Raw genomic sequence first — 26893 nt, 5'->3', positions numbered from 1 at the left:
TCTTTAGTCAGAGGGTGGTGACTCTGTGGAATTCATTGCCACAGAAGGCTGTGGAGGCCATCAATTGATATTTTTTGGTAGAGATAGATTCTTGATTAGTACGGATGTCAGGGGTTAACCAATACCCGATTGTCGTGCTGTGTTAAGTGTACGCACTGAGGGCTGGATCTGCATCTGGATCAGGATGTAGTACGCTGAAAAGCTCCAGGCACGGCATCACTCAGCACTGGACAATTTTACTTTTTTTTTTTGTTTTTTTTGTTTGTTTTTTTTTGTTTATTTTATTAGAAGTTAATACAGCACAAAACAGTACAGTGGCACCTAATTTTAGGTGGCAACTATGTAATACCGTAATCCATTCTATGTACAACCTCTAGTTTTATGTTATAAGAAGGAAGTAAGCAGGACAAGAAAAAGAAAACAATAGAAAGGGGAAAAAGTGGAAAATAGATGGTAGAGAGTAGAAAAACGTGAAGTGTGTATATAAATTTTTTTTTAAAAAAGGAAGAGAGAAAGTGGAAAGTAGAAATAGAAGAGAAGGCCCCTTAAAAGAGAATTTTTCAAATCTGTATTCGGAGATGTAGATCTATCCGCGTCATGAACTGAAATCAGAAATCCTTACGGTACCGCTGCATCACATGATTCCAAAAAGTCGATGAAAGGAGACCAACTCCTTAAGAATTGGTCATATTTATCTATTAGTCGGAGTCTCATTTCTTCAAGGCGTGCTATGTCCATCATATTCCTAATCCACATTTTAACAGTTGGTGTGGTTGTATTTTTCCAAAATTTAAGTATCAATTTCTTTCCAATTATTAACCCATAATTAAAAAAAACATTTTGATCTTTATTTAAATTGGTATCTTCTCCTATTATTCCAAATATAATCCATTCCGTTTTGGGTTCTATTCTTGACTTGAAAAGCTTTGTAAATATATCAAATATATCACTCCAAAATTTATTCAACTTTGTACATCCTACGAATGAGTGTGTTATATTAGCGTTTTGAAACAAACATTTATCGCATCTGGGAGAGACGTTTGGATAAAATTTATTCAACCTCGTTTTTGAATAATATAGTCTATGTAATAATTTGAATTGAATTAAATTATGTCTTGCATTAATAGAACAGTTATGTGTATTCATCAAATACTTTTCCCATCTATCCTTCGAGATCTTTATCATTAGCTCTTGTTCCCAATCTTCCCTTAATGCTTCTGTTGAGGGTGATTCTCTATTTAATATATTATTATAAAAGTATGATATTAATTTTTGTGAATCAGCCTTAATATTCATTGCTTCTTCTAAAGGATCTAAAAATATCGTTTGAAATCTATGTGTATATTTCTTCATAAAGTCACATACCTGTATATATTTAAAATATTGATTATCCTTCAATTTAAATTTTAATTTTAATTGTTGAAATGATAACAGTTTGCCCACTTCATACATATCCCCTACTTTCCTAATCCCCAGTCTATCCCATTGTTGATATGTGTTGTCGATGAGAGAAGGTTTGAATGCGGGGTTGTTCAATAGTGGGGTTAGTACTGATAAATTATTTAATTTCAAGGATATTTTTATTTGTTTCCAAATTCTCATTATATTGTGAATAATTGGGTTCTTCTTATATATTATACTATTCAATTTTATCGGTGAGAGCAGGATCGTTCCTATATCGTGCGGATAGCACTCCTCTTTCTCCATTCTTATCCACTCCAACTGCTGAGTGGAACTATCCAGCCAGTATATTATGTTCTTAATATGCACAGCCCAGTAGTAATATATAAAGTTAGGTAATGATAAACCCCCCACTTCTTTAGATTTGCACAAATGCTTTCGTTGAATTCTATGTGTTCTGTAGTCCCATATAAAATTAGTGATAGTGGAATCTAATTTTTTGAAAAAATATTATGGAATATATATTGGGATCGCTTGAAACAAATATATTAATTGTGGTAAGAAAGTCATTTTTATAGCGTTAATTCTACCTATCAATGAGAGCGGAAGCGTTTTCCAAAATTTAATCGTATCATTCAGTTTATTTAATAGTGGTATAAAATTGGCACTAAATAATGATTTGTGTCTTCTCGTAATTTGAATACCCAGGTACTTGAATTTTTCTGTTGCAATTTTGAAGGGGAATTTTAGTAAGTGTCTCGAATCTTGTGGTTTTAAAGACATAATTTCGCTTTTATTCCAATTTATTCTATATCCTGAAAAAGAGCCGAATTCCTCAATTAGTGTTAATAAGGTGGGTATACTCGTTTGTGTATTAGTAATATATAAAAGGATATCATCAGCGTATAATGAAATTTTATTCTTTGAGTCCTTGCTGTTATATCCGTGAATATTCGGGTGATTTCTAATCCTTTCGGCCAGCGGTTCTATCATAAGGGCAAATAGCAATGGTGATAAGGCACACCCTTGCCTATTACCCCTTGATAAGTAAAATTTTGGAGATAGCGTTAGTTAATATTCTTGCCGTAGGTCTATCACAAAGTAGTTTAATCCATCTAATAAAATTCTCTCCCATATTGAATTTTTGGAGTACCTTGTATAAATACTGCCATTCTACTTGATCAAATGCCTTCTCTGCATCCAACGTGACCACTGAGATATCTTCATTGTCCTCCTTATGAGAGTACATTATATTAAAAGCCTTCTCAAATTATTAAATGATTGTCTTTTGGGTATAAATCCCGTTTGATCCGTATTTATTAAATTGTTAATATAATTATTTAGCCTTCTAGCTAGAATCTTTGCTAAAATTTTCTGATCCGTATTTAGAAGTGATATAGCTCTATAAGAACCAGGTTCATCTAAATCTTTATCTTTTTTTGGTATAAGCGTTATTGTTGCTTCTGCTAGGGTTTCTGGTAGTTTATTTTCAGTATAAGCCTGCATGTATAAATTAAATAATCTTGGTACAATTGACTCCTGAAATCTTTTATAAAATTCATTACTAAAGCCATCTGGTCCTGGGGTCTTCCCATTTTTCAATGAGTTTATTATTTGTTTTATTTCTTCACTAGTAATCCGTGCTCCTAATTGCTCTTGTTCTAAACTATCCAATTTTGGGAGCTTGCAATTATCTAAAAAAATTTGTAATTTTACTTACATCTGTCTTTATTTTGGATGTGTATAAATTATGATAAAATTGGGCAAACCTCTTATTAATATCCTTATTTTACATTTTATCAAGCCAATTAACCTACAAACCTGCACGTCTTTGGAGTGCTGGAGGAAACCGAAGATCTCGGAGAAAACCCACGCGGGTCACGGAAGAGAACGTACACACTCTGTATAGACAACACCCGTAGTCGGGATCGAACCCGGGTCTCTGGCGCTGCATTCGCTGTAAGGCAGCAACTCTACCGCTGCGCCACTGTGACCGCCCTACCCTGATGGGGACCAGATGCCATTTCATCAGATACATTTAAGGTGGAGATGGATAAACATTTGAAAGACTAAGGAACTGGGGGTGTGAGGAACTGGTACAGAAGAGCAGTCAGGCCAGCATAGATCAGCCATGATTGTAATGAACAGTCATACAGACTTTAGAGGCCTGGCGAGCTGTTCACGTCTAATTGTCCTCTTGTGATGATTCTTTATTTTTCAGTTCAGTTCAGTTTATTGTCACGTGTACCAAAGTACAGTGAAAAGCTTTTGTAGCATGTTATCCAGTCAGCAGAAAGACAATACATGATTACAATTGGGCCATTTACAGTGTATAGATGCACGATAAGGGAATAAGGACTGTTGCTGTAGGAGTAGAGATTTAAAAGTGTGGAGCAATTAGTAATATCTAGATCTGCTTCTGTGGCGGGCACACAAACAGTCGCCTGGGGTTGGGCGCCATCTTGGAATTCATCAAGCCAAGGATAGAACAACGACACTCCTCTGTCACATGAAAGATCCATTTCCCAAACCCATGGATTTCCTCATTTGGAAATAAGACTTAAAATAATCTAAACTCTAAAGTTAAATTCTTATTTTTCATTCGCTTCAATAGTCTCAACAGAATGACCAACTCCGACATTTTGACATCATATCAAAAGATTATTCACTGACAACTACACGTTCTCAGGTAACAAAAACCTAAAGTACCAAACGTGCAAGGAATATTGACAGGTCAATTATAATCTATGGAGAGAAAGAATGAGAGATTTAATGTTTCAGATGGACATAAAACAGTAACTCCTCTTCTCTTTCCACAGACACTGCCGACCCAACTTATTCCAGCATTTGGGGGTTTAGTTTTGGATTATAATACAATCTGCAATATTATGCTTTTTGGACACTCTGCTGTGAGATGAGCAATCTTCAGAAGCACTTTTGTCCCCTATCAATAAGAACAAAGTGGGAACGACTCTCTCGCAAAGTGGGCGGGATGTGTGGGCAGGACTGAGGGCTAAAGGGAATATGAAACAACCTTCAACCAATGTGTTTTTTCGTGGAAATCCCGTGTGCTTATGAGGCATGTTGCTGTGTTATTCTATTTGAACCAAGCCTGGCAGAGTGTGTCGGGAGCCTGATAGAAATGTAACATGCTAGCAAGTATCGTGAAGCTTAGGCTAATAGAGGTGGCTGCTGGTTCTCGAGGGGCAGATCTAGGAGCAGTGGACTAGGAGGAGCAAACACACCGCCATCCTCAGCCCCCCTACGGAAGTTATTGGCCACTGTTCTCCAGCCTTGCTATCATCAGCCATCCATCCATCCGCCTGTGTCCATCTCCAACCTACACTTCTTCCCCTAGTGATCGCTGAGGGCTGTCCCCAGACCTCTCAAGCTGCAACCCCTGCTCTTGGATATTTCAATTGGCAACCGCTCAGACTGGTGAGCTGCTGGATCGGAAACAAGAGAATGAAACTTATAACAAAGGCACAGAGATACGCTCAGCAAGACCTCCCATCTCCAGGCTGGTCACGATTTCTTTGCACTCCTCCACATCCTTCCCATATAGTGTGTACCACAGAAACTAACCATCTCTGAAATCATTCACCATACATTTATCAAGCTGCATCTCCAACAAACCAGTATGGAATTTCAGGAAACTCTTATGGGCCTGTCACACTTAGGCGACTCTTTAGGTGACTGCCAGGGACTAGTTTTAATGGATTTCACCCACGACACCTGGCGACAACCTCGACAGCACCTACGTCAACCTATGACAGCAACAATTGTCGCCACTGTCGCCGAAAAATTCTCAACATGTTGAAAATTTTGCAGCAGTCGCCTGTAGTGGCCTAAGTAGGACCGGCCCATTACCCTCGATCAAGCAAAAGTAGACGTCTCTCCGCTACCTGCCTATGTGCAATATGTTTATATTCCGACACTGCATAGAAAACCATTTCGTTTGGTAACATATGGGACTTACAATCCACATGCTGATGCAAAAATACAACATTGAATAGGAGCATAATATTTAACAGAACATCTTCCTTCTTTCAACTAAGAGCAAAGGCTATTTTCTTGACTTCACTATCTGCCCTCCTTTTTCCATTAAGTCCATGAAGAATAAGGATAACTCTCTAGTACAGACCAGCATTCAGGTACATTTTAAATAACTATATATATATATATATATATATCCTTAATCCATAATGGGCAATCATCAGAATATGACCAAGCCAGTGAAAACATTGCAGAGAATGTGCACATAACATTCTGAAAATCAAATGTACAAATGATGTGACATATGCCAAGAAACATGTGCCTGTTTGTGGTAGGGAGAAGGTACAAACATTGCGTACAATTGTGATTTCAGTGATCTCTGCCACAAATTAAACAACAATTTTTCACACATGCAAATAGTGCACAAATGTATAGGAGAAGGCAGTGTCCTCATCTTCCCCTTCTCCCAGATTTACCTGGTCGGCCCGGCTGGCCTGGAATTCCTGGTACACCTTTTGGGCCTTCCAATGTGTGTCCTGGTTGTCCAGGTGGACCTGGTGGGCCTTGCTGTCCTCCAAACCCAGGGAAACCAGGGTCACCTTTAAGACCTGGTGCTCCAGGAGAACCCGGGATACCTGGAGTACCTGGATCTCCTTTTGTTCCTACATAGGAAAACAATAGATGGTGAGGCACTTGAGAGCTATTGAAATGCACATAAGATTAATTATTCTTAAATAGGTCATTTCTTTCCTCAGCTAATAAACGTCCTTTACGTATTTAAATAGCAATGCAAGGAATCCATGTGAGTCAACTGATGTTCATGCCTACAGGGCTCCAATCACAGATCATCAAGCCGTAATTCATAAGATCTTCTGATCTAGCAATGAGCGCCACTGTATGACTGGATTACTTTTCAGTATAATAGGTTATACATTACATTAATTGGTTAGAGCTGTGTAAACTGCAGAGAGGTGAAAGTATGTTGTTGATGCTCCTCTATCCATTTATTGTATGCTATGGCCCAATGAAACACCATTTCTTAAAAGCCCTTGGTGTGGCTCTTTAAAATCTGCATCATAATATTATTTTTTATATTATATTTTCATGTAGCTTGAAGAAGTGGGAATGCATCTCTTGGCTTTAACACAATGTAGTGGGCTGATTTCCCCCATCTTAAATGATCATTGGTGGCATTGTGCCAGCAATCCACACATTTAGTGTTCAGAGTCACCACAATTCTCCCATTCAACAAATGGCAAGAGGACCTTAGTATGACACTTTCAGGTAACTGGCTTTATTTACAATAGGTCTGGGGTTTGCAAAAGATTCTGAACATGTCTCTTCCATGTTTATATCCACTTCCATGTTTACGTCCAACACTGGTCTCTCCAAAAGAGCACCAAGAGGAATAACGCAAAACACAAACTCTCTCGAGTGTTACACACACGTACCATAAAACCTTTGATCTTTCAATTATTGGAACGCCTGGATTATAATGTAACCTCTGCTTCAGACTCAGCTATCACATATTTTAAATCTCTTCAGTACATTCAAATACTACTCTGAAATAATCATTAATCTGAAAATAAATGCACTTGCACAATTTGCTGATGCTGGAGAATCGAAGGTAGACAAAAATGCTGGAGAAGTTCAGCGGGTGAGGCAGCATCTATGGAGCGAAGGAAATAGGCAACGTTTCGGGTCTGAAGAAGGATCTGGACCCAAAACGTTGCCTATTTCCTTTGCCCCATAGATGCTGCCTCACCCGCTGAGTTTCTCCAGCATTTTTGTCCACCCGCACAATTTGTTTAGTCACAGATTGTAACTCACAATCACTCTACTCTCTGTCTAACACTGCCCTCTGAATAATGTAATAGCATTCTGCACCAATGACCTTACAGTGACCTCCAGTTTTAGTCAGTGTCATTTCAGTTTACCGTTTTCACTGCAATTTTTATTGTCCTGAGCCAGCGGTAAACATAATGTCATTGTGTAATGCTTGGGGGAGGCTAGTTTAAATCTCAGGTTCAGCATTGTTTACATCTTCACTGTTAATTTTTCAACACATACATAGATCTGATTACTGTGTGGGTTCTCACGTGCAGACATTTATTGAATCTGAATCTGAATCTGATGTGCAGACATTTATCGCTATGAAGATACAATTAATCTTTACTTGTATTAAATGCGTCACTCAATAGGAATCAACAGCATTCTAATGCTGTGACATTAGAAGACATGTCACACAATGTCACAAGTGTTATAACACTATAACACTTATACCAAAAACTGATAAGGATCTTGAAGGCCCAGGTTCATATAGAGCAATAGCTCTCTTAAATACTGATCAGAAAATATTAACTAAAATCCTATCTCATAGATTGTGTTTAGTGATTATCAAATTAACACACCCCGACCAAACAGGTTTTATTCCAAGACGTTACTCATTTTATAATCTGAGACGACTATTCAATATCATATACTCAAATAGAATTGCTAATGCAGACCTAGCAATCATTTCGTTAGATGCTGAAAAAGCATTTGATCAGGTAGAATGGTCATATTTATTTTCGGTGATGGAAAAATTTCAACTGGGGGAGAAGTACTGCACATGGGTTTATATTCTAACCCAACAGCTAGAATATTAACAAACCAAATGTTATCAATTAACCTTAAACTTTCTAGAGGTTGTAGACAAGGATGCCCGCTATCCCCATTATTATTCGCCTTGCTATTGAAGCATGAGCGTTGGAAAACACTTCCTATTTCAATGTTTGGTAGAATTAATGCTATAAAAATGATCTTTTTACCGCAATTACTGTACCTATTCCAATTAATTCCGATAAATCTCACAAAAATTTTGTTTTTTAAAGTCGATTCCATTGTTACAAGCTTTATCTGGGATTATAAGAATCATAGAATAAGCAAAAAACATTTATGTAAATCAAAGACAAATGGAGGTTTAGCCGTACCAAATTTTTTGTTTTATTTTTGGACAGTCCATATTAAAAATATGAATTTCTGGCTGGAAGAAATGGATCAGCAACCAGATTGGTTAAGGATGGAAAAGGAAGACTTTTGAAATTGTTTTGATTATGTTTGCTCCCACAAAACTGCACAAAAAAACCTATAGGGAAAATCCTATAATATACATAGTGGTATGTGAATCTGGAAACAATTAAAAAATACTTTAAAATTGGATAATATATCATTCTGTTTCCCCATTGTAAACAATCCTTTATTTAAACCCTCCATATTTGATAAAGGTTTTACACAATGGAAAAATTATGGAATTAAAAAGATGTGACATCTTTATAGGAAAGGCACTTTTCTTTCATTTCAGGAGTTACAACAGATCTACAAACTACACTCAAATAACTTTTTCAGATATCTACAATTTAGAGATTATGTTAAATCTAATAATCTAATACACAAGATTATAGGACTAGGGAACCAGAAATCCTTGATGAATGTTTGAATAAACATCCTAATACAGAAAAATTAATAACTTATATTTATAACATCCTCTTAGATAGCAAGGTCCCATCGATGAAATTATATAGACACACATGGGAAAATGAATTAGGCCAACCTTTAATGAAAGATATTTGGGATGAAAGTCTACAATATATACATCAATGCTTGTTAAATGCCAGACATGCTTTAATACAATTTAAAGTATTACACAGATTACATTAAACTAAAACAAAACTAAATAGAATCATCGCACATATTTCTCCTATCTGTGATAAATGTCAGCATCTAGAGGCTAACTTAACGGATACTTTTGTAAATTGTATAAAAATCAAAAATTTCTGGATTAATATTTTTAGAATAATTTCTGAAGTTATCAATACTAAATTGGATCCCGACTCAAAACTAATAATACTAGGAATATCAGAACAAAGTCTAACATTGACAACAAGCCAAATAAACCTTCTCGACTATAGTATAGTAAAACTGGGAAAAAATCAATATTAAGATTTTGGAAAGGCCCTATAATCCCCACAATTAAAATGTGGATTATGGAAATGTCGGAGACCCTACACTTGGAAAGAATCAGACTTGTCTTAATGGACAAACAAGAACTTTTTGTCAGAATATGGTCTCCATTCATTGACTATTTGAAGGGGTAGATTGGTTCAGCACGGGAACCTAACTGAAGCTTGAACTCAGGATTAGATGAAAAGTTATACTTCATAATTTACGAACCAATCTCCAATGTTGCATTATTAGTAAATTATTCCATTCTATTTTATCATGCCATTTTTTTTTTTTTCTTTCTCTCTTACTCCCTATCTATATAAAAAAAAACTAGAAGCAGAATCAATCCACAACTGATAATATTAATAATGTATGACTGATATACATGAAATGTTTTTGCTATAATATGTTTGCTTCTAATAAAAATATTATTAAAAAAAAAAAAGACGTGTTTCACTAAATTATACAATTGATTATTTTCTGAGTTCTTATTTACCTGGGATTCCTGAAAGACCAGGGGGACCTGGGGTGCCAATACCCGGTGAACCTGGAGACAGCGGAATGAAGATAATCATGAAACAAAGGCTGTGTTTACATTTAGTTCAGTTTAGCTTTTTTTAGAGATACAACGCAAAAGAGAGCCCGTGTCAACCAGTGATCCCCGTACACTAAGTGTGTGTGTGTGTCCTACACACTAAGGACAATTTACCAAAGCCAATTAACCTATAAACCTGCATGCCTTTGGAGTGTGGGAGGAAACCGGAGCACCCAGAGAAAACCCACGTGGTCACGGAGAGAACATACAATCTCTGTACAGGCAGCACCCGGAGTCAGGATCGAACCTGGGTCAATGGGGCTGTAAGGCAGCAACTCTACCGCTGCACCTTCATGCAGCCCTGTGTTTCAGCTTGTTATGGGTTAGAGATTTTGTCTGTCCCGTCGGATTTCAGAAACAAAAAACTGCACTCAAGCAAAATTGCTGTTTGTTTCAGGAATTCCCACCACAGCGTCAGGCCAGACGATCTCCATCAACCATCCCAATTTCAACATGTGGACTAAGGCAGCTTCGAGAGAGAGCTTGGATTTTTGCATTTTATCCTTGAACTCAATCTGGGAGTCATAAGTTATCGAGTCTCGTGAGGCATGATATCGACTTTGGGTATTAATGTAAATAATTGGTACTGATTCACTTGCTTGTTGTGCATCTACCCTCATTTTCTTTTCCATTAACTTAGAGCAAAACTTAAAACATAGAATGTTCATCCCCAAATCATTTTGGTAAATGTCTCACACACCGACTGCACACTAAAGCAGAGCAGAAACTATTGAACGACACATGGGCCGGGCATGAAGACAATCCTGCGGAATCAAGGGCACCTGAAGTATGACTAACGGGCCGGTCCGACAGGCAATTTTTTAAGCAACAACAGGCGACTAGTTTGTGGCCACGTGTTCGCCGGGAGTAGTCGCCTCCGTTGCGTAAAAAGTCGTAGTGTCGTTCTGGTCACCGCTAAAGTTTCAGCATTTTCGGCAACAGTAGGTTTGACGCCAATGAGCGTAGCTTGACTTCTCCTGACGTGGGTGCTGTCATAGATTGTCACCAGGATGACGTAGGTTGTCGCCGGTTTTGCGGCGACCTGCTACGCTTGTGACAGTCGCCGACAGTTGCCTAAACAAATCACAGGCCCATAATGCACCTTTACAGTCGAGGAGATCTTTGAGATGCAATTGACAAGTAGATCAACTGAATTGAAACTCAGATGAGTTTGTACCTGTGAATACCTATTTAAATATTTAAACCACGGTAAAAATGTAAACATATTGTAATCTATTATTTTGTATTGCTTTATTCGCTCTGCAAAGGGAAAACTCTGTCAGATATAAATGTAAGGGCATATTTAAAGGCAGGTATATCTCCTGTGGGATGATGGTGAGAGTAAGTGTTCGGCACAGACTAGAAGGGCCGAGATGGCCTGTTTCCATGCTGTAATATGGTTATATGGTTATATGATTTTGATACATCATTGTACCATCAGTTGTATATAAATTGTAAGGGTATATTTGCAAAACAAGTGTATCACATAGTATGATTTTGACAAACTATAATACCTTCAGCATTGTTAATAGAGAACTTGCAGCCTTCCATGAACTATGCTTTATTGTCCTCTCTTCCTTGCCTTTGTTAAACAGCAAGGTTGAAGAACCTTTAGATAATTTAACCTGTCACTCAGTCACCTTCACTGTCTCCAGCTTGTTCCACATTATGTCACACTCATTCAACACTCAGATTTACTGAGTAGAACAGTCCCTAATGCACCTAATTTACAATCCCTGTTCGTAGTTTTGAATCAGTCCCTACCTTCCCAATCGACAAACCCCTTCCCTCTCGTTTCCTTTGATCTTTCAACTCTGTCCTCGCATACATCTCCCAGTGTTTTGTTTCATCATGAACAGCAGGCATCAGCACTGCACTGAAAATCAATGCTGGAGCCTCTCCACCTTTGTTTCTCTGACCTTATTAAATTCTTCACAATGACCGAGTCTTGTGGTCTGTTCTGATCTGCATTCCCTCTCTCCCCATCCCTCCCCCCCCCCCCCCCCCCACCCCCCCAAGTCGCAACAGCTTCTTGTTCTCACCTAGCAAACAGCTAAAATGGCCTGTTTCCATTATCACCGTTACTTTGTTACATACCTTTCATTCATTTGTTCTATATCTCTCTCTACATCGCCGTCTATATCTCCCATTTCCCTTTCCCCTGACACTAGTCTGTAGAAGGGTCTCGATCCGAAACGGCACCCATTCCTTCTCTCCAGAGATGCTACCTGTCCCGCTGAGTTACTCCAGCATTTTGTGTGTATCGCCCGTCTAACCTTCCTCCCATGGCCAAGCCAGTTTTTGGCTTATTTTCCTGCAGAGCACTTTAGAATGTCTTGATGATCTATCTCTAAGTGTAAGGTACAAATTCTGTTTGAAGCATTGGATTTTGAGGAATTAAAGTAACCTGGATCTCCCTTCAGACCAGCTGGGCCAGGAATCCCATCACGGCCAGGTTGTCCTTTCTCTCCCGTTGGACCTGGAGGCCCAGGGCGACTTACGTCACCTGTTGGCAAAATAATTCATTCAAACCTGTTATTGTTGGAACAATCCAAAGGAGAAATTAAACCGATACACAGATGTTATTCAAAAGAGTGCCTCTCATTTCTGGTCTACCCTTTTGCCATATACAGTTGAGTGAAGGTGTGTTTTTTTTTAAATGTTGCTTTGAGCCTAATCATGAGAAGATAGTCAGGGCAGCTTGCAGTAATTTTTCTTTTCTATTCTTCGTCACCATGGGTTAAGGAAAACAAGTGTCCCTTTCCTTTTAAGGAGTAGACTATTCTGGTCATGTAAAAGGAGCTGTTTGAAAGAGTCTGCTGAAGTCATCATTGAGCTAGTTGGCACTTGGTGCCAACACACACAATGCAGCAGCTAACATTAAGTGGCGTAAGTACATTCATCTTATAGCATGTCGTTTTAGCTCCTATTAAGAAGCCCACTTTTTATTTAGGGTACATAAGTCAACAATAATTTGGCCGTGCAGGAAGGAACTGCAGATGCTGGTTTGAACTGAAGGTATGCACAAAAAGCTGGAGTAACTCAGTAGGCCAGACAGCGTTTCTGGCCAAAAGGAATAGGTGACGTTTACAATAAAAAAATCACCTACTCCTTTTCTCCAGACATGCTGTCTGACCCACTGAGTTACTCCAGCTTTTTGTGTCTATCAACAGTTTGGCTGTGATGGCCACCAATTCTGATGAATGGACATTTCAAGCTAAGGTTCAATCTAAATGGTTTACTCTATACTATCTTTTATGTACCTGGAGGACCAGGAAGTCCAACAAGACCAGGAGGACCCGGAAAACCATCGCCACCCTTTGGACCAGGAATTCCAGGAGTACCTGCAAGACAAGGAACACAAAATGTGTTTAGCTCATGTTATCCAACCCGTGCAAAAATATCTCTTCAGTAACAGTTCTGTACAGCTGTATATACAGTAATACTGCTGCCCATTGTCATCAGTTCACACATGACATAAGTTCATGTTCCACTCAAATCTTGGATTGAACTGCCAAGGTATTTTTAACCTTTCATTGACCAAACTTCAAACAATACCAGAAATCCTGGCTGAAATTTAACCCAAAATACATATGCATTAAATTCAACAATTCTAAGCCTTTTCTTGTTGTAGTCACGCATGTCGTTTTTTGAGCTGTTTAGATCAGCCATGAATGAATGGCGAAGTAGACTTGATGGGCTGAATGGCCTAATTCTACTACTATCACATGATCTTGTGACCTGTGTCAATGGGAAATTGATGGTCAACGTTGACCAGATGGGCCAAAGGGGTCTGTTTCTGTGCTGTCACACTCAAATGATTCTATGACAATAGACAATAGGTGCAGGAGTAGGCCGTTCAGCCCTTCGAGCCAGCACTGCCATTCAATGTGATCACGGCTGATCATCCCCAATCAGTACCCGGTTCCTGCCTTCTCCCCATATCCCCTGACTCCACTATCTTTAAGAGCCCTATCTAGCTCTCTCTTGAAAGTATCCAGAGAACCGGCCTTCACCACCCTCTGAGGCAAAGAATTCCACAGACTCACAACTCTCTGTGAGAAAAAGTGTTTCCTCGTCTCCGTTCTAAATGGCTTACCCCTTATTCGTAAATCTAATTCTATGACTAACGCTAATATCCGAGTCCACGTCAGCAAGTCACTTGCAGTCTTCAGCTTGGTTGGCAATATTTGTGTTGAATATTCGAGGTGCTAATTCAAGCTGTAAGGTGACATATTTTAATTGCACACAAGGTTGAATTTGTTTTTGAAAACAGTTTTTGTATGGGCAAGAACTTACCTGTGAATCCTGGTTGACCGGGATCACCTTTATGACCAACTGAACCAGGTGGTCCAGGAAATCCAGGTGTACCTGGAGTTCCCTTCATTCCGTGGGGCCCTGGCGAACCAGGAGGACCGCTGTCACCCTGGATTTAAAACAAAAACGAGAAGCATGTGAATGCAGAGCTAGAGGATAGTTAATGTGCGGGAAGGAACAGCAGATGCTGGTTTAAACCGAAGACAGACATAAAAAGCTGGAGTAACGCAGAGGGTCAGACAGCATCTCTGGAGAAAATAAATTGGTGACGTTTTGGGTCGAGACTGCAGAAGCTTTTTGTGTCTATCGAGAGGATAGTTAATGTCTGCTTTGAAAACTACCAGGCTTCAGCTGAAATGGTCCAAACTGAAAATAGTTCAGTTCGGTAATCAGGGTTTAAAAATCAAATGCAACAAAGACTATGAATCTTTCATAGTCTTTCATTTAGTTTAGAGATACAGCGCAGAAACAGGCCCTTTGGCCAGCAACTCTACCGCTGCTCATTTGAATGGCTGAATTCATTAAAATATGAGCTTCATGCAATTAGCAGAAAAATGTAATAGTCCCCACAAAATATCATAGGCACCTCATTAATTCTACCTTTGCAAACATTTGCTGGACATTTTCACCAGAGGAAGTTCTTAACGTACACCTAGCTGCCCTTATATTGCAGAGGGAAGAAAACAGGGCTCCCTGCACACCCGTCCCAGAAACTTTAGCACATCAAGACTTTGGTGAATTTTCATCAAGAATTACAGAATGCACGTGTAGAAATGGGACCTTCCTCTGTTTTCTCACACATATCATGTACGACATCAAAGACCAATTTTTGGTCAAAATGATGACACCCTTGATACAAAAGGTGTGCAGACATTTAATTACAACGTCTAAAACAGGTGCACATCTCATGAAAACTGATTGCTTTCCCTCGTTTCCCTTGCTGAAATTATTCTTGTTGTGATTCACCTGAAACGTGTTTGAGCAAATACTCGCTTTACTAGATCGCAAACAGAAGTGGAACTACGAACTACTTTGGATTTTTACGCTGTCGACCCTCCTGAAGATAGTATTAATTTTGCGTTGTCGTTCCATACCTAATGGCATCTTGTCCAAGATAGTATTTGTAGTGTGAGATGTACAATAGCTAAGGTCACTTTACTGTTCTTAACAGCTTATAGATGATCAAGGGTTCATTGTACTTCCAATAGCCAGGGTTGGAGAGTCCAAATGAACTGCCAACCACTTCCTCGGCTGATATCAAGGAACTGAGCAAATGATTGAACTATGAAAATCCATAATTTGTATGGGTCAGTACAATAGTAGATAAAATGCTGGAGTAACTCAGTGGGACAGGAAGCATCTCTGGAGAGTAGGAATGGTGAGGTTTAGTCTGAAGAAGGGTCTCGACCTGAAACATCACCTATTCCTTCCCTCCAGAGATGCTGCCTGTCCCGCTGAGTTCCTCCAGCATTTTCAAGTCAAGTCAAGAGTCAGGAGAGTTTATTGTCATGTGCTCCAGATAGAACAATGAAATTCTTGCCTGCTGGAGCACAACAGAAGCATGAATACAGAACAGTTCAGTGTGTCTATATAGCATAGACCATATACTGTATATACAAATAAATAAACAGATAAAGTGCAATAGGCTGATATAGTTCAGAGTTTGTTTGAAGGCGGGTTTAATAGCCTGATGGCTGTGGGGAAGCAGCTGTTCCTGAGCCTGGATGTACCAGATTTCAGGCTCCTGTACCTTCTACCTGATGGCAGCGGAGAGATGATTGTGTGGCCAGGATGGTGTGGGTCCTTGATGATGATGGCAGCTTTTGAGGCAGCGACTGCCATAGATCCCTTTGATGGTGGGGAGGTCAGAGCCGATGATGGACTGGGCAGTGGTCACAACTTTCTGCATTCATTTCCGCTCCTAGACGCTCAAGTTGCCGAACCAAGCCACGATGCAACCAGTCAGCACGCTCTCTACTGTGCACCCGTAGAAGTTCAAGAGAGTCCTCCTTGGCATACCGACTCTCCGTAATCTTCTCAGGAAGTAGAGGCGCTGATTCTTCATAATTACATCAGTGTGCTGGGACCAGGAAAGATCTTCGGAAATATGCACGCCCAGGAATTTGAAGTTCTTGACCCTTTCCACCATATAAGCGGGATTGTGGGTCCCTATCCTACCCCTTCCAAAGTCCACAATCAGTTCCTTGGTTTTGCAGGCATTGAGAGCCAGGGTATTGTGCTGGCACCATTTGTGTCTATCTTTGGTTTAAACCAGCATCTGCAGTTCCTTTCCACTCAGTACAATAGTAGTTAATGTAAGTAATTTGTCAAGTCATCAACAGCTTCACAGATTCATCACTAATCTCAATGGGTATACATTATTAAAGGTTTTCAGAAACTAAACTTCAGAATGGTATTACTAACTGCATCATAGAACAGCATCTGCTTCTCAAATTTCATTCCACTGAAGCCCAAGGGAACACATTTCAGAAGTGTAAGACATGCATAGATGCAAACCAATCTGGTATTTAGAGAGAGGAGGGAAAGCAGATAGATGACCATGAGGGGGAGTCCAAGAGGAGGGAGATATCAGACTGAAGAAGGGTCTCGACCCAAACCGTCACCCATTCCTTTGCTCCATAGATGCTGCCTCACCCTCTGAGTTTCTCCAGCTTTTTGTCTACCTCCGATATTTAGTGATGTCATTCCAAGTATAAATTGTGCCCTGGGCACTCACAACCTTGCACCTGGAATAAGCGAGTCAGTATGAAATAAAAGGAAATGTTAGATGTTATGTGACTCATAAGGGGTGATAAATCCCATGGGATGGATGAGATCTTTCCCCGGTTGCTGTGGGAATCAAGGGAGGAGATATCTGGAAACTTGGATGGAGAGATTCTTCCATCTTCATTGGCCCCAGGAGAAGAGCCAGGGCTCTAGACGATAGCTAATGCTGTCCCTTCATTCAAGAAGAGCAGCAGAGATAATCCAGGTTCCTCATAGGTAGGATTTATGCAAAATTTAAGAGGGAGTTAGATGTGGCCCTTGTGGCGAAAGGGATCAGGGGGTAGGGAAAGAAGGCAGGTACAGGATACTGAGTTGGATGATCAGCCATGATCATATTGAATGGCGGTGCAGGCTCGAAGGGCCGAATGGCCTACTCCTGCACCTATATTCTATGTTTCTATGTTTCTAAAAGCTTTTCACTGTACCTCGGTGCACGTTACAATAAACTAAACTGAACTGAAAGTGATCGTTTAGATGGAGAGGTGGCTGAAGAAGACTTATGGCATGCTTGCCTTCATAGGTCAGGGTACAGAAAGTGAAAGTTGGGATTTTATTTTGCAATTTCGCAAAATACTGGTTACACCTCGTTGGTTGTGTGCAGTCACGAGAGGAATAATATTGCTGCTTTGGAGAGAGAGCCGGAGGAATTCCATCAGGATGTTGTATTGAATACAGGACTTTAGTTATGAGGAAAGATTGGATAGGCTGCGTTTGTTTTCCTTGGAGAGTAGGAGGTGGAAGGGTGACCTGAGATATGTTGAGGTTAAAAGGCTATGAGGCATAGTTAGAGTAGGTAGTCTGAATCTATTCCCCATGGTTGGGGAATGAAAAACAAGAGGACATTGGTTTAAGTTGAGAGGGGGCAAATTGAAGGGGAATCTGAGAGGGAAGTCTTTAGAGAGAGGTTGATATCTGAAACTTGCTGATAATTTGGTGATAGGGTCAAATGTAATCACTATGGTTGAGACATTCAGGCAGGCCCTTCAATAGGCAAGGCACGGAAGGATATGGACCTGATGTGGGCAAACGAGATTAGTGTAGATGGTTAAAGAGGTCTGCATGTGGACGTGCTGGACAGAAGGCCCATTTCTATTCAGTACCATTCTACGACTCAACAGAAAACTGAATCCCCTTTTACAAACGCTGAACCATTTTGCTATTAGCCTGAAAGCAAGTTACTAGGTCATTTCCAAGCATGAGAAAAAATGGGGTTTACATTTCAGAGGAGGAGAAAGACGAACCTTTGGTCCGGGAAGGCCTGGGAATCCAGTGACTTGTCCACCTGAGTCGCCCTTCTCACCTCTGTATCCAGGGGGTCCGGGGGAGCCGGGCTGACCAGGACGTCCAGGGCCCCCTGGTGTACCTTTGCCACCCAGTGGACCTGCGTTAAAAGAAACATTGTCACATCACCCAGCACAAAAACAAGAATCATTATAGAAATACGTGTACATATTAATGATCATCACGCCTGAAGCACAAAGGAGCTCATAATCCCAATATTGTGTTTTATTTAAGACAGTGTTTCTTTTATGTTACAATACTTAAAACATTTTTTTGTTTTAATGAGGGATATTCACACAAAGTCATCTGTTCCACTTGTTTCCTTCAGAATGTGGGGGTCGAGTACAATTCAGATTCAGATTCAATTTTAATTGTCATTGTCAGTGTACAGTACAGAGACAACGAAATGCATTACTGACAATGCACTGACAATAATACTGACTGATAATAAATTACATTACTGACAATGTTACTGACAATAATACTGACAATGCACCAATGTCCATATTATTGAGAGGGTGTGAACTTTTAGATAGACAAGAAAATGCTGGAGTAACTCAGCGGGACAGGCAGTATCTCTGGATAGAAGGAGTGGGTAACATTTCGGGTCGAGACCCTTCTTCAGACTGAGAGTCGGGGAGAGGGAGACACAGAGATATGGAAGGATAAGGTGTGAAAACTAGACATCAAAGGGGACGAATTTCAAGGATAAAGAGCGGTCACGGAGGTGCAGCGTCTGAGTTGCTGCCTAACAGCAAATGCAGCGCCGGAGACCCCGGGTTCAAACCTGGCCACGGGTGCTGTCTGTACGGAGTTTGTACGTTCTCCCCGTGACCTGCATGGGTTTTCTCCGAGATCTTCGGTTTCCTCCCACACTCCAAAGACGTAAATGTAAAAACTTTCCCTATTGGGTGTAGGATAGTGTTAATGTGCGGGGATCGTTGGTCGGTGTGGACTCGGTGGGCTGGGGAGGGGGGGCTGTTTCCGTGCTGTATCTTTAAACTAAACTAAACTAATAGATCATTGTTAGCTCGGGGAAGGTGACAACAAAGTATATAAAGCTAAAAATCTAATCACGGGGACAGTCAGATCGAAATAGAATGGGGGAGGGATGGAGAGAGAGGGAAAGCATGGGGCCACTTGAAGTTAGAGAAGTCGATATTCTTACCTCTGGGTTGTAAACAGCCCAAGCTCAATTTGCATTGGGCCTCACTTTGACATTTGAGGAGGCCCTGGACAGAAATGTCAGTATGGGAATGGGAGGGGAAGTTAAAGTCTTTGGCAAAGTATTTGTTTAGCAAACCTTTAGACATGATGTTCCCATTTGTAATGTTCAATGTCACCACGATGTAATGGATAACCCACGCACAAGGATTGGATGCAAAATTGGGTTTGTCACAGAATCAAACTGAAAGGGGCATTTTGGTTAGACTTTGGAAGGGGGAGGATGGGGACCCACAGTCCCATTTATTTCAACGGGTCGATGGTGGAAAGGGTCAAGAGCTTCAAATTCCTGGGCGTGCACATCTCTGAAGATCTTTCATGGTCCGAGAGCACTGATGCAATTATAAAGAAAGCACGTCGGAGAAGATTACGGAGAGTCCGTATGTCAAGGAGGACTCTCTCTAACTTCTACAGGTGCACAGTAGAGAGCATGCTGACCGGTTGCATCGTGGCTTGGTTTGGAAACTTGAGCACCCAGGAGCGGAAAAGACTACAAAAAGTAGTAAACGCTGCCCAGTCCGTCATCGGCTCTGACCTCCCTACCATCGAAGGGATCTATCGCAGTCGCTGCCTCAAAAAGGCTGGCAGCATCATCAAGGACCCACACCATCCTGGCCACACACTCATCTCCCCGCTACCTTCAGGTAGAAGGTACAGGAGCCTGAAGACATCAACGACCAGGAATAGCTACTTCCCCACAGCCATCAGGCTATTAAACTCGGCTCGGACAAACTCTGAACATTAAGAGCCCATAATCTGTTTATTTGCACTTTATCAGGTTATTTATTCATATGTGTATATATTTATACAATGGTATATGGACACACTGATCTGTTCTGTATTCGTGCCTACTATGTTTTGGAATGCTAAAGCAAAGCAAGAATGTCAATATCTTATCAGGGACACATGACAATAAACTCTCTTGAACTCTTGGATGTCTCTGTACAGTGGCACCTGTCATGGATCAGTGATTAGACTCACGTCGTACATTAATGAATTAAATTTAAATACGGGGAGCATAAGAAAAAAATTGTTAATGATGCCAGCATTAACATTGTTGTTGGTGGCAAGAAAAAAGCAACTTGTTCTCGCTAGGTAGGAGATAAAATGCAGAGAATTGGGAGGTCCTGTATTGGAGTAATACAAACAGGGAGAGGAAATGCACAGTAAAGTATAGCATGTTGAAGTATACAGGAACAGAGGGATCTTGGAGTGCATGCCCATTAGTCACTGTAATGTTATTTGATCCATTTGAATCCATTTTCTTGGAGGCTTTTCTTATACCCAATCAACAGCTACCCTCATCCTTCGGCATTGTTTCTTTGTAATATATTCAAACCTCTGCCAGGTCAAGAGCAGCAGATTTGGGTGCTGCCCACCAGGGGAATATTTTCACATAATTAGTGTTTTCTTCCACAAAGTGAAATTTATAATCCCTGTTCCCCATTGATTTTCCTTGGGCAATGCTTCTTTCCCCAAGAGTGGGGTCTAAGAAAAATGTGGTGACTACCTAAAAGAAGGATTTATTTTCCACTTTACCAGAATTCCCAATGTATCCATATGGACCTGTGCTACAATAGACATGGAAAATAGATAATAGGGAAGCAAATTGCCTCTCATTGCTATTGTTCTGACTGTTGGATGGTAAAATATACTGGCATGGGCGTTCTACCAACTGTTTTGGAGTCCATGCCTGTTTCATATTAAATGACTGGGAGTATAGACAGTGGAGATGTACTCCATGTGGCTTTCCACTAAGGCAAACGTTCATTCTGTAGAACTGGAAACAAAATGACTCCAATCGAGAAAACTGGCCCAAACAAACCAAATGACAGCATGTTGGTGTTCACAGATGTTCACTTCATCTGTGATAGAACAAAGATATGAAGAGCACAAGAACAGGCCCTACAGCCCACTATGTCTCTGCAAAACATGATGCCAAGCTAAACTAATCACATCTGCCTGCACATGATTCATACCCCTCCATTCCTTGGTCATCCGCGCACCCATCTAAAAGCCTCTGAAACATCTCTATCCTGTCTGCTTCCAAACTCAATACTTTTAAACTCAATGCCCAGCCTAGGAAGGCAAGAATACCATATGCCTTCTTTACCGCTCTATCCATTTGTGTCATGGAGCTATAGACTTGGACCCCAAGATCCTATTAATGCTGTTAAAGGGCCTGTCCCACTGTACGAGCTAATTCAAGAGCTCTCCCGAGTTAAAAAAAAAATCAAACACGTGGTAAGTACGTAAAATGTACATCGGAGCTCGGGACGTCTCTTAGCGGCTCGTAACGCTAACGGCAGGTACTCGGGAAACGCGGTTAGCTCATGAAGACTTGTGAAGATTTTTCTTCACAAGATTTTTCAACATGTTGAAAAATGTCCGCGAGAGCCCCGAGTACCTACGAGCTGCTATTACCGTAATTCTCCAAGTTCGAATCAGGGGAAACTCGGGAGAACTCTTGAATTAGCTCGTACAGAGGGACAGGCCCTTAAGGATCTTTCCATTCGACCTCTCAAAGTGCAGTACCTCACACTTGCTCAGACTAAACTCCATCTGCTATTTCTTCACCCTTTCTGTATCTGATCTACATCCTGATGTATATTCAGGTCTTGAAAGCCAGTGGGGTAGAAATGAATTCAACAGAATTACATTTCAGAAAAGAGTGCAATGTACAGATACTATTATGTTCCATGTCCAAACCAAGGTCAAATATCTCCCAAGGTTTCTAAAACTACTTCCAGCTATTATGAAGCAGAAGGTCCATTATATAAAACAAGATGAATCAGAAACTGGCGCTCTATAAGTTGATTAGGAAAGGTGTTGTGTTAAATTAAAAACATAATTCCTTCCAAACTTACCTGGAAAACCCATTTCGCCCATTGGTCCTTTTGGTCCTGGTCTTCCTTCAGATCCAGGTTGTCCTGGGAGCCCGGGATCTCCTTTGATGCCTGTACAAATATTTTAAATTATTTTATCATTAATAAGTGATGTAGGAAATTCTGATACCTATTAGAAAGAGGAATAGTTTGTAATATGTTCAAGCCAAGAGCTTATGCGCTGGGAAAGTAGAATGGGATAAAATGCCAACATAATGAAGGGAACCTAAGGATGTTGGGAGAAACAATAAATAGATTTATCAGCTGTAAATTCCACGTGTAACAAGAAATAAAGATGTCCTTTATTGCACTAATTTGTTAAGTAAATGAATGGAATTGTTTTCTACTAACAGGAAACTGAAGGTTTCAACATTGATCGATGGTGAATTGTTTCAAAGGTGTAAAATGCACATGTAATGTAAATAGAGGTGCCCTTGATTGCACTCATTTGTTAGGGAAATGGCAGAATTGTTTTCTAATAACAGGAAACGGGAAGTTAAACACTGATCAATGATGAATTGTTTCAAAGATGTAAAATCCACATGTAATGTGTCGAGAGAATATTGAAACGCTGTAGGTGCTGCGAATCTTTGAAACATTTTGAAGGTAGATAAAAATGCTGGAGAAACTCAGCGGTTGAGACAGCATCTATGAAGCGAAGGAAAAGGTAATGTTTCGGGTTGAGACCCTTCTCCAGATTGATGTGGGGGTGGGAAGAGGAAAGGAAGAGGCAGATACAGTTGGCTGTGGGAAAGCTGGGAAAGGGAGCGGAAAGAGGGAGAAAACAAGGAATACCTGAAATTGGAGAAGTCAATGTTAATACCACTGGGGTGTAAACTACCCAAGCGAAATATGAGGTGCTGCTCCTCCAATTTGGGTGGGACTCACTCTGGCCATGGAGGAGGCCCAGGACAGAAAGGTCGGATTCAGAATGGAAGGGGGAGTTGAAGTGTTGAGCCACCGGGAGATCAGGTTGGTTATTGCGAACTGAGCGGAGGTGTTGTGCGAAGCGATCGCCAAGCCTATGCTTGGTCTCACCGATGTAGAGCAGCTGACACCTAGAGCAGCTGATGAGGTTGGAGGAGGTGCAGGTGAACCTCTGCCACACCTGGAAAGACTGCTTGGATGTAGTCAAGGGGGGAGGTAAAGCGACAAGTGTAGCATTTCCTGCGGTTGCAAGGGAAAGTACTAGGGGAGGGGGTGGGGTGGTTTGGGTGGGAAGAGACAAATTGACCAGGGAGTTACGGAGGGAGCAGTCTCTGCGGAATGCCGAAAGGGGAGGAGATGGAAAGATGTGCCCAGTGGTGGGATCCCAGACTCATGGTACAGGTTATACACAAAATTCCTTCCAGCAATGGGTAATGCAATTAACCTCCCAGACTATACAAACTTTCACCCTCAATGCAGTAAGAATCCCACACACTTGGCAACTGTAAACAACTAATGATCTAGCACCACAATATCTATGTAATAATGTGCTGTGGGAACAAAATAAAATCAATCAGATAGGGACAGATAACACTTAACACAAATCCATAACAACAATCTCATCAACTTCAGCCTTTGATAGACCGAATGGTCTTAAGACATCTCACATCTGCTTCTCCCAGTCAATCCCACAGAGTTGGATGTCCTTACCTGAACCTCCTGGTAAGCCTGGCAAACCATTTTGTCCCGGTCCTCCTGGATTGCCAGGTAAACCCGAGAAGCCCTTTGGACCTGGAAGTCCAGGTGACCCTGAGAAAAAATAAAACATGTTTCACATGTACATCCTTCCTTGTAAGTGTTTATCTGACCAGACATTTCACCGTTTATCAAAATTAACCACATACTTGAGTAAAAATGTCAAGATGTGTATGAAAATTGTACTCTGCTTTAAAATGCACAATCTATTCACAAATATCATGTGCTTTTGTAATCATGTGAACTCAGATGGAATTGGTGCTTTTATATCCTTACATTAATATTCAGAGTAAAATAAATTAGAAGAACTGGAAAGCGGCCTTCCTTTATACTGACAATTAAAGATCCTCCATGCTTCTTGATCTCTCTTCTGTCAATTCCCTGGTGTTTGCTGCTAAACACTGGTTAACATTAACTATCAAAGATATTGAATCCCATTTCCAATAGAGTCATAGAGAGGTACAGCACGAAAACAGGCCTATCGGCCCACCTTGTCCATGCTGACCAAGTTGGCACATTGGGCTATTTGTATGCATTTGGCCCACCAATATATCTGTCCAAATGTCTTTTAAAGATCATAATTGTATACGCATCTATAGCTTCCATTGGCAGCTTTATCCAGATATGGACCATCTGAGTGCCAACGTTGCCCCTGAGATCTCTCTGAAATCTCTCCCCTTTTAACTTATGCCCTCTGGTTTTAGAATCCTCCACCGTGGGATAAAGACTGTGAGTGTCTACCTCATCCATGCCTTTCATGATTTTATTCAGATGATAAATCTTAGCATCATACACTCCAAAGAAAAAAGTCCTGCCTATCTAACCACTCCCCAATAACTCAAGGCCTCAAGTCCAGGTAACATCCTGGTAAATCTCTTCTGCACCCCTTCCAAGTTGCAACCTCTTTTGCAGTCATTCATCTAGGGATGCTTAAATGTTGGATATCAAATTGATGTACCACTGTTTCCACGGATGGACACAAATCTGGTACATCCAGTTGTCAGATCCTCGCTCTGATCTGAATATAATAAACCCACTTCAAGGACATAACCTAAACGCTTTGGTTTATTCGACTACCATTCCTTTACATCCTGGCAACATGTGCCCTCCGACCTTTCTGACTCATAGTAACACGTGATACATTTAAAAACATCATCAGTTACCGTGGCGCCAGTGTTACAGGCTTTCTGATGACAGAAGGCCCGCAAATAATTATTGCAATCTTAATAAGCATAGGAATAAGACAGAGGCGATTTAATGTCACTACCATTATCTGTTGCCATCTTATGCCCCTGTCCCACTTAGGAAACCTGAACGGAAACCTCTGGAGACTTTGCACCCCACCCAAGGTTTCCGTGCGGTTCCCAGAGGTTCCGGAGGTTTTTGTCAGAAGGTCTTACCTTAACCTGTAACCTGTAACCTCCGACAACCACCTTCAACTCCGGCAACCACCTTCAACGCAACGGGCTTAGACTAAAAAATTACCGATTTTTAAAACGGCAACATATTTTTGGTCGCGGCCGGTTTTGAATTTTTTGAAATAATCGACGGAACATAGAAGAAGCGGAAACCACTTTCGACCATTAGGGAGACTGACAAAAACCTCTGGGAACCGCACGGAAACCTTGGTGCAAAATTTCCAGAGGTTTCCGTTCAGGTCTCCTAAGTGGGACAGTGGCATAAACTCCTTCCATCTCTTTGCAGCTACACTGAAGTCACCATCAATCATGTATGACAACATAATGGAGACGTGTTAAGTTCCCATAGTTTCTCCACAAGAATTGTTGACATACCTGGAAATCCGGGCTCTCCTTTCAGTCCTGGTTGAAAGTCTCCTGGAAGGCCTGGCAATCCAGGATCACCTTTACCGCCTTTAGCTCCACTGCCACCTGGACCTCCAGGACCACCTGGGAATCCTTCATTACCTGGGGAAGGCAGAAATAAAATAAATAAATAAATAAATAAAATGACTCCGAGATGGTGACATTCATTTTCTGCCCATTAGCCACTGATCATTTTCAACCCGAACCTCTAGAATCGTGCAGTAAATCTGCCAATGTGTATTAAGCCAAAGTGGATGGAAAAATTAGTGAAAATCTAAAGGGAGATTGAAACTTTATCCACTGTCCATTCTAAATGGAGGGGGATCTTATAGAAACATATAAAACTATTAAAGGACTGGATAAGCTAGATGCAGGGAAAATGTTCCCAATGTTGGGCGAGTCCAGAACCAGGGGCTGGTTGGGCGAGTCCAGGAACAGTCTTAGAATAAAGGCGAGGCCATTTAAGACTGAGGTGAGAACAAAATGTTTTCACCCAGAGAGTTGTGAATTTGTGGAATTCCCTGCCACAGAGGGCAGTGGAGGCCAAATCACTGGATGGATTTAAGAGAGAGTTAGATAGAGCTCTAGGGACTAGTGGAGTCAAGGGATATGGGGGGAAGGCACAGGCACGGGTTATTGATTGGGGACGATCAGCCATGATCACAATGAATGGCGGTGCTGGCTCAAAGGGCTGAATGGCCTCCTCCTGAATCTATTTTCTATGTTTCTATGTACATTTTCACCAATATTGCCAGGATCTATCTGTTGCAGTGTCTAGATTCCACTTAATATACATTGCCATTGAGTGAATAGATTTGAGGCTGAGAACAGTGTAGTCATAAGTGTATACACATAGCATAGTTGGTGTTACACATTGGAGTTGATTTTCTAGGCAAGTCAATTGTTTCCATAGTGTT

At 40.8% G+C, this 26893-nt stretch overlaps 1 protein-coding gene across 2 annotated transcripts in view; it reads right to left on the bottom strand.

The window, feature by feature from the left end:
• col4a5 (collagen, type IV, alpha 5 (Alport syndrome)) overlaps positions 1 to 26893 on the bottom strand; it is a 258803-nt gene that overhangs the window by 46678 nt on the left and 185232 nt on the right. For both annotated transcript variants that reach the window (XM_055644118.1, XM_055644117.1), the window contains 9 exons: positions 25947 to 26078; positions 24109 to 24207; positions 22453 to 22542; positions 18322 to 18461; positions 14276 to 14402; positions 13240 to 13320; positions 12384 to 12482; positions 9878 to 9928; positions 5874 to 6059 (listed from right to left, as the gene is read on the bottom strand). In XM_055644118.1, coding sequence (XP_055500093.1) covers positions 5874 to 6059; positions 9878 to 9928; positions 12384 to 12482; positions 13240 to 13320; positions 14276 to 14402; positions 18322 to 18461; positions 22453 to 22542; positions 24109 to 24207; positions 25947 to 26078 — 1005 coding nt within the window. The remainder of the gene's footprint in view (positions 1 to 5873; positions 6060 to 9877; positions 9929 to 12383; positions 12483 to 13239; positions 13321 to 14275; positions 14403 to 18321; positions 18462 to 22452; positions 22543 to 24108; positions 24208 to 25946; positions 26079 to 26893) is intronic.

This window comes from Leucoraja erinacea, chromosome 12 (genome assembly GCF_028641065.1).
Source record: "Leucoraja erinacea ecotype New England chromosome 12, Leri_hhj_1, whole genome shotgun sequence".
Classification (NCBI taxonomy): domain Eukaryota; kingdom Metazoa; phylum Chordata; class Chondrichthyes; order Rajiformes; family Rajidae; genus Leucoraja; species Leucoraja erinaceus.
Note: the sequence above shows the minus strand (reverse complement) of the source record. Positions and strands in the feature narration are given on the sequence as shown.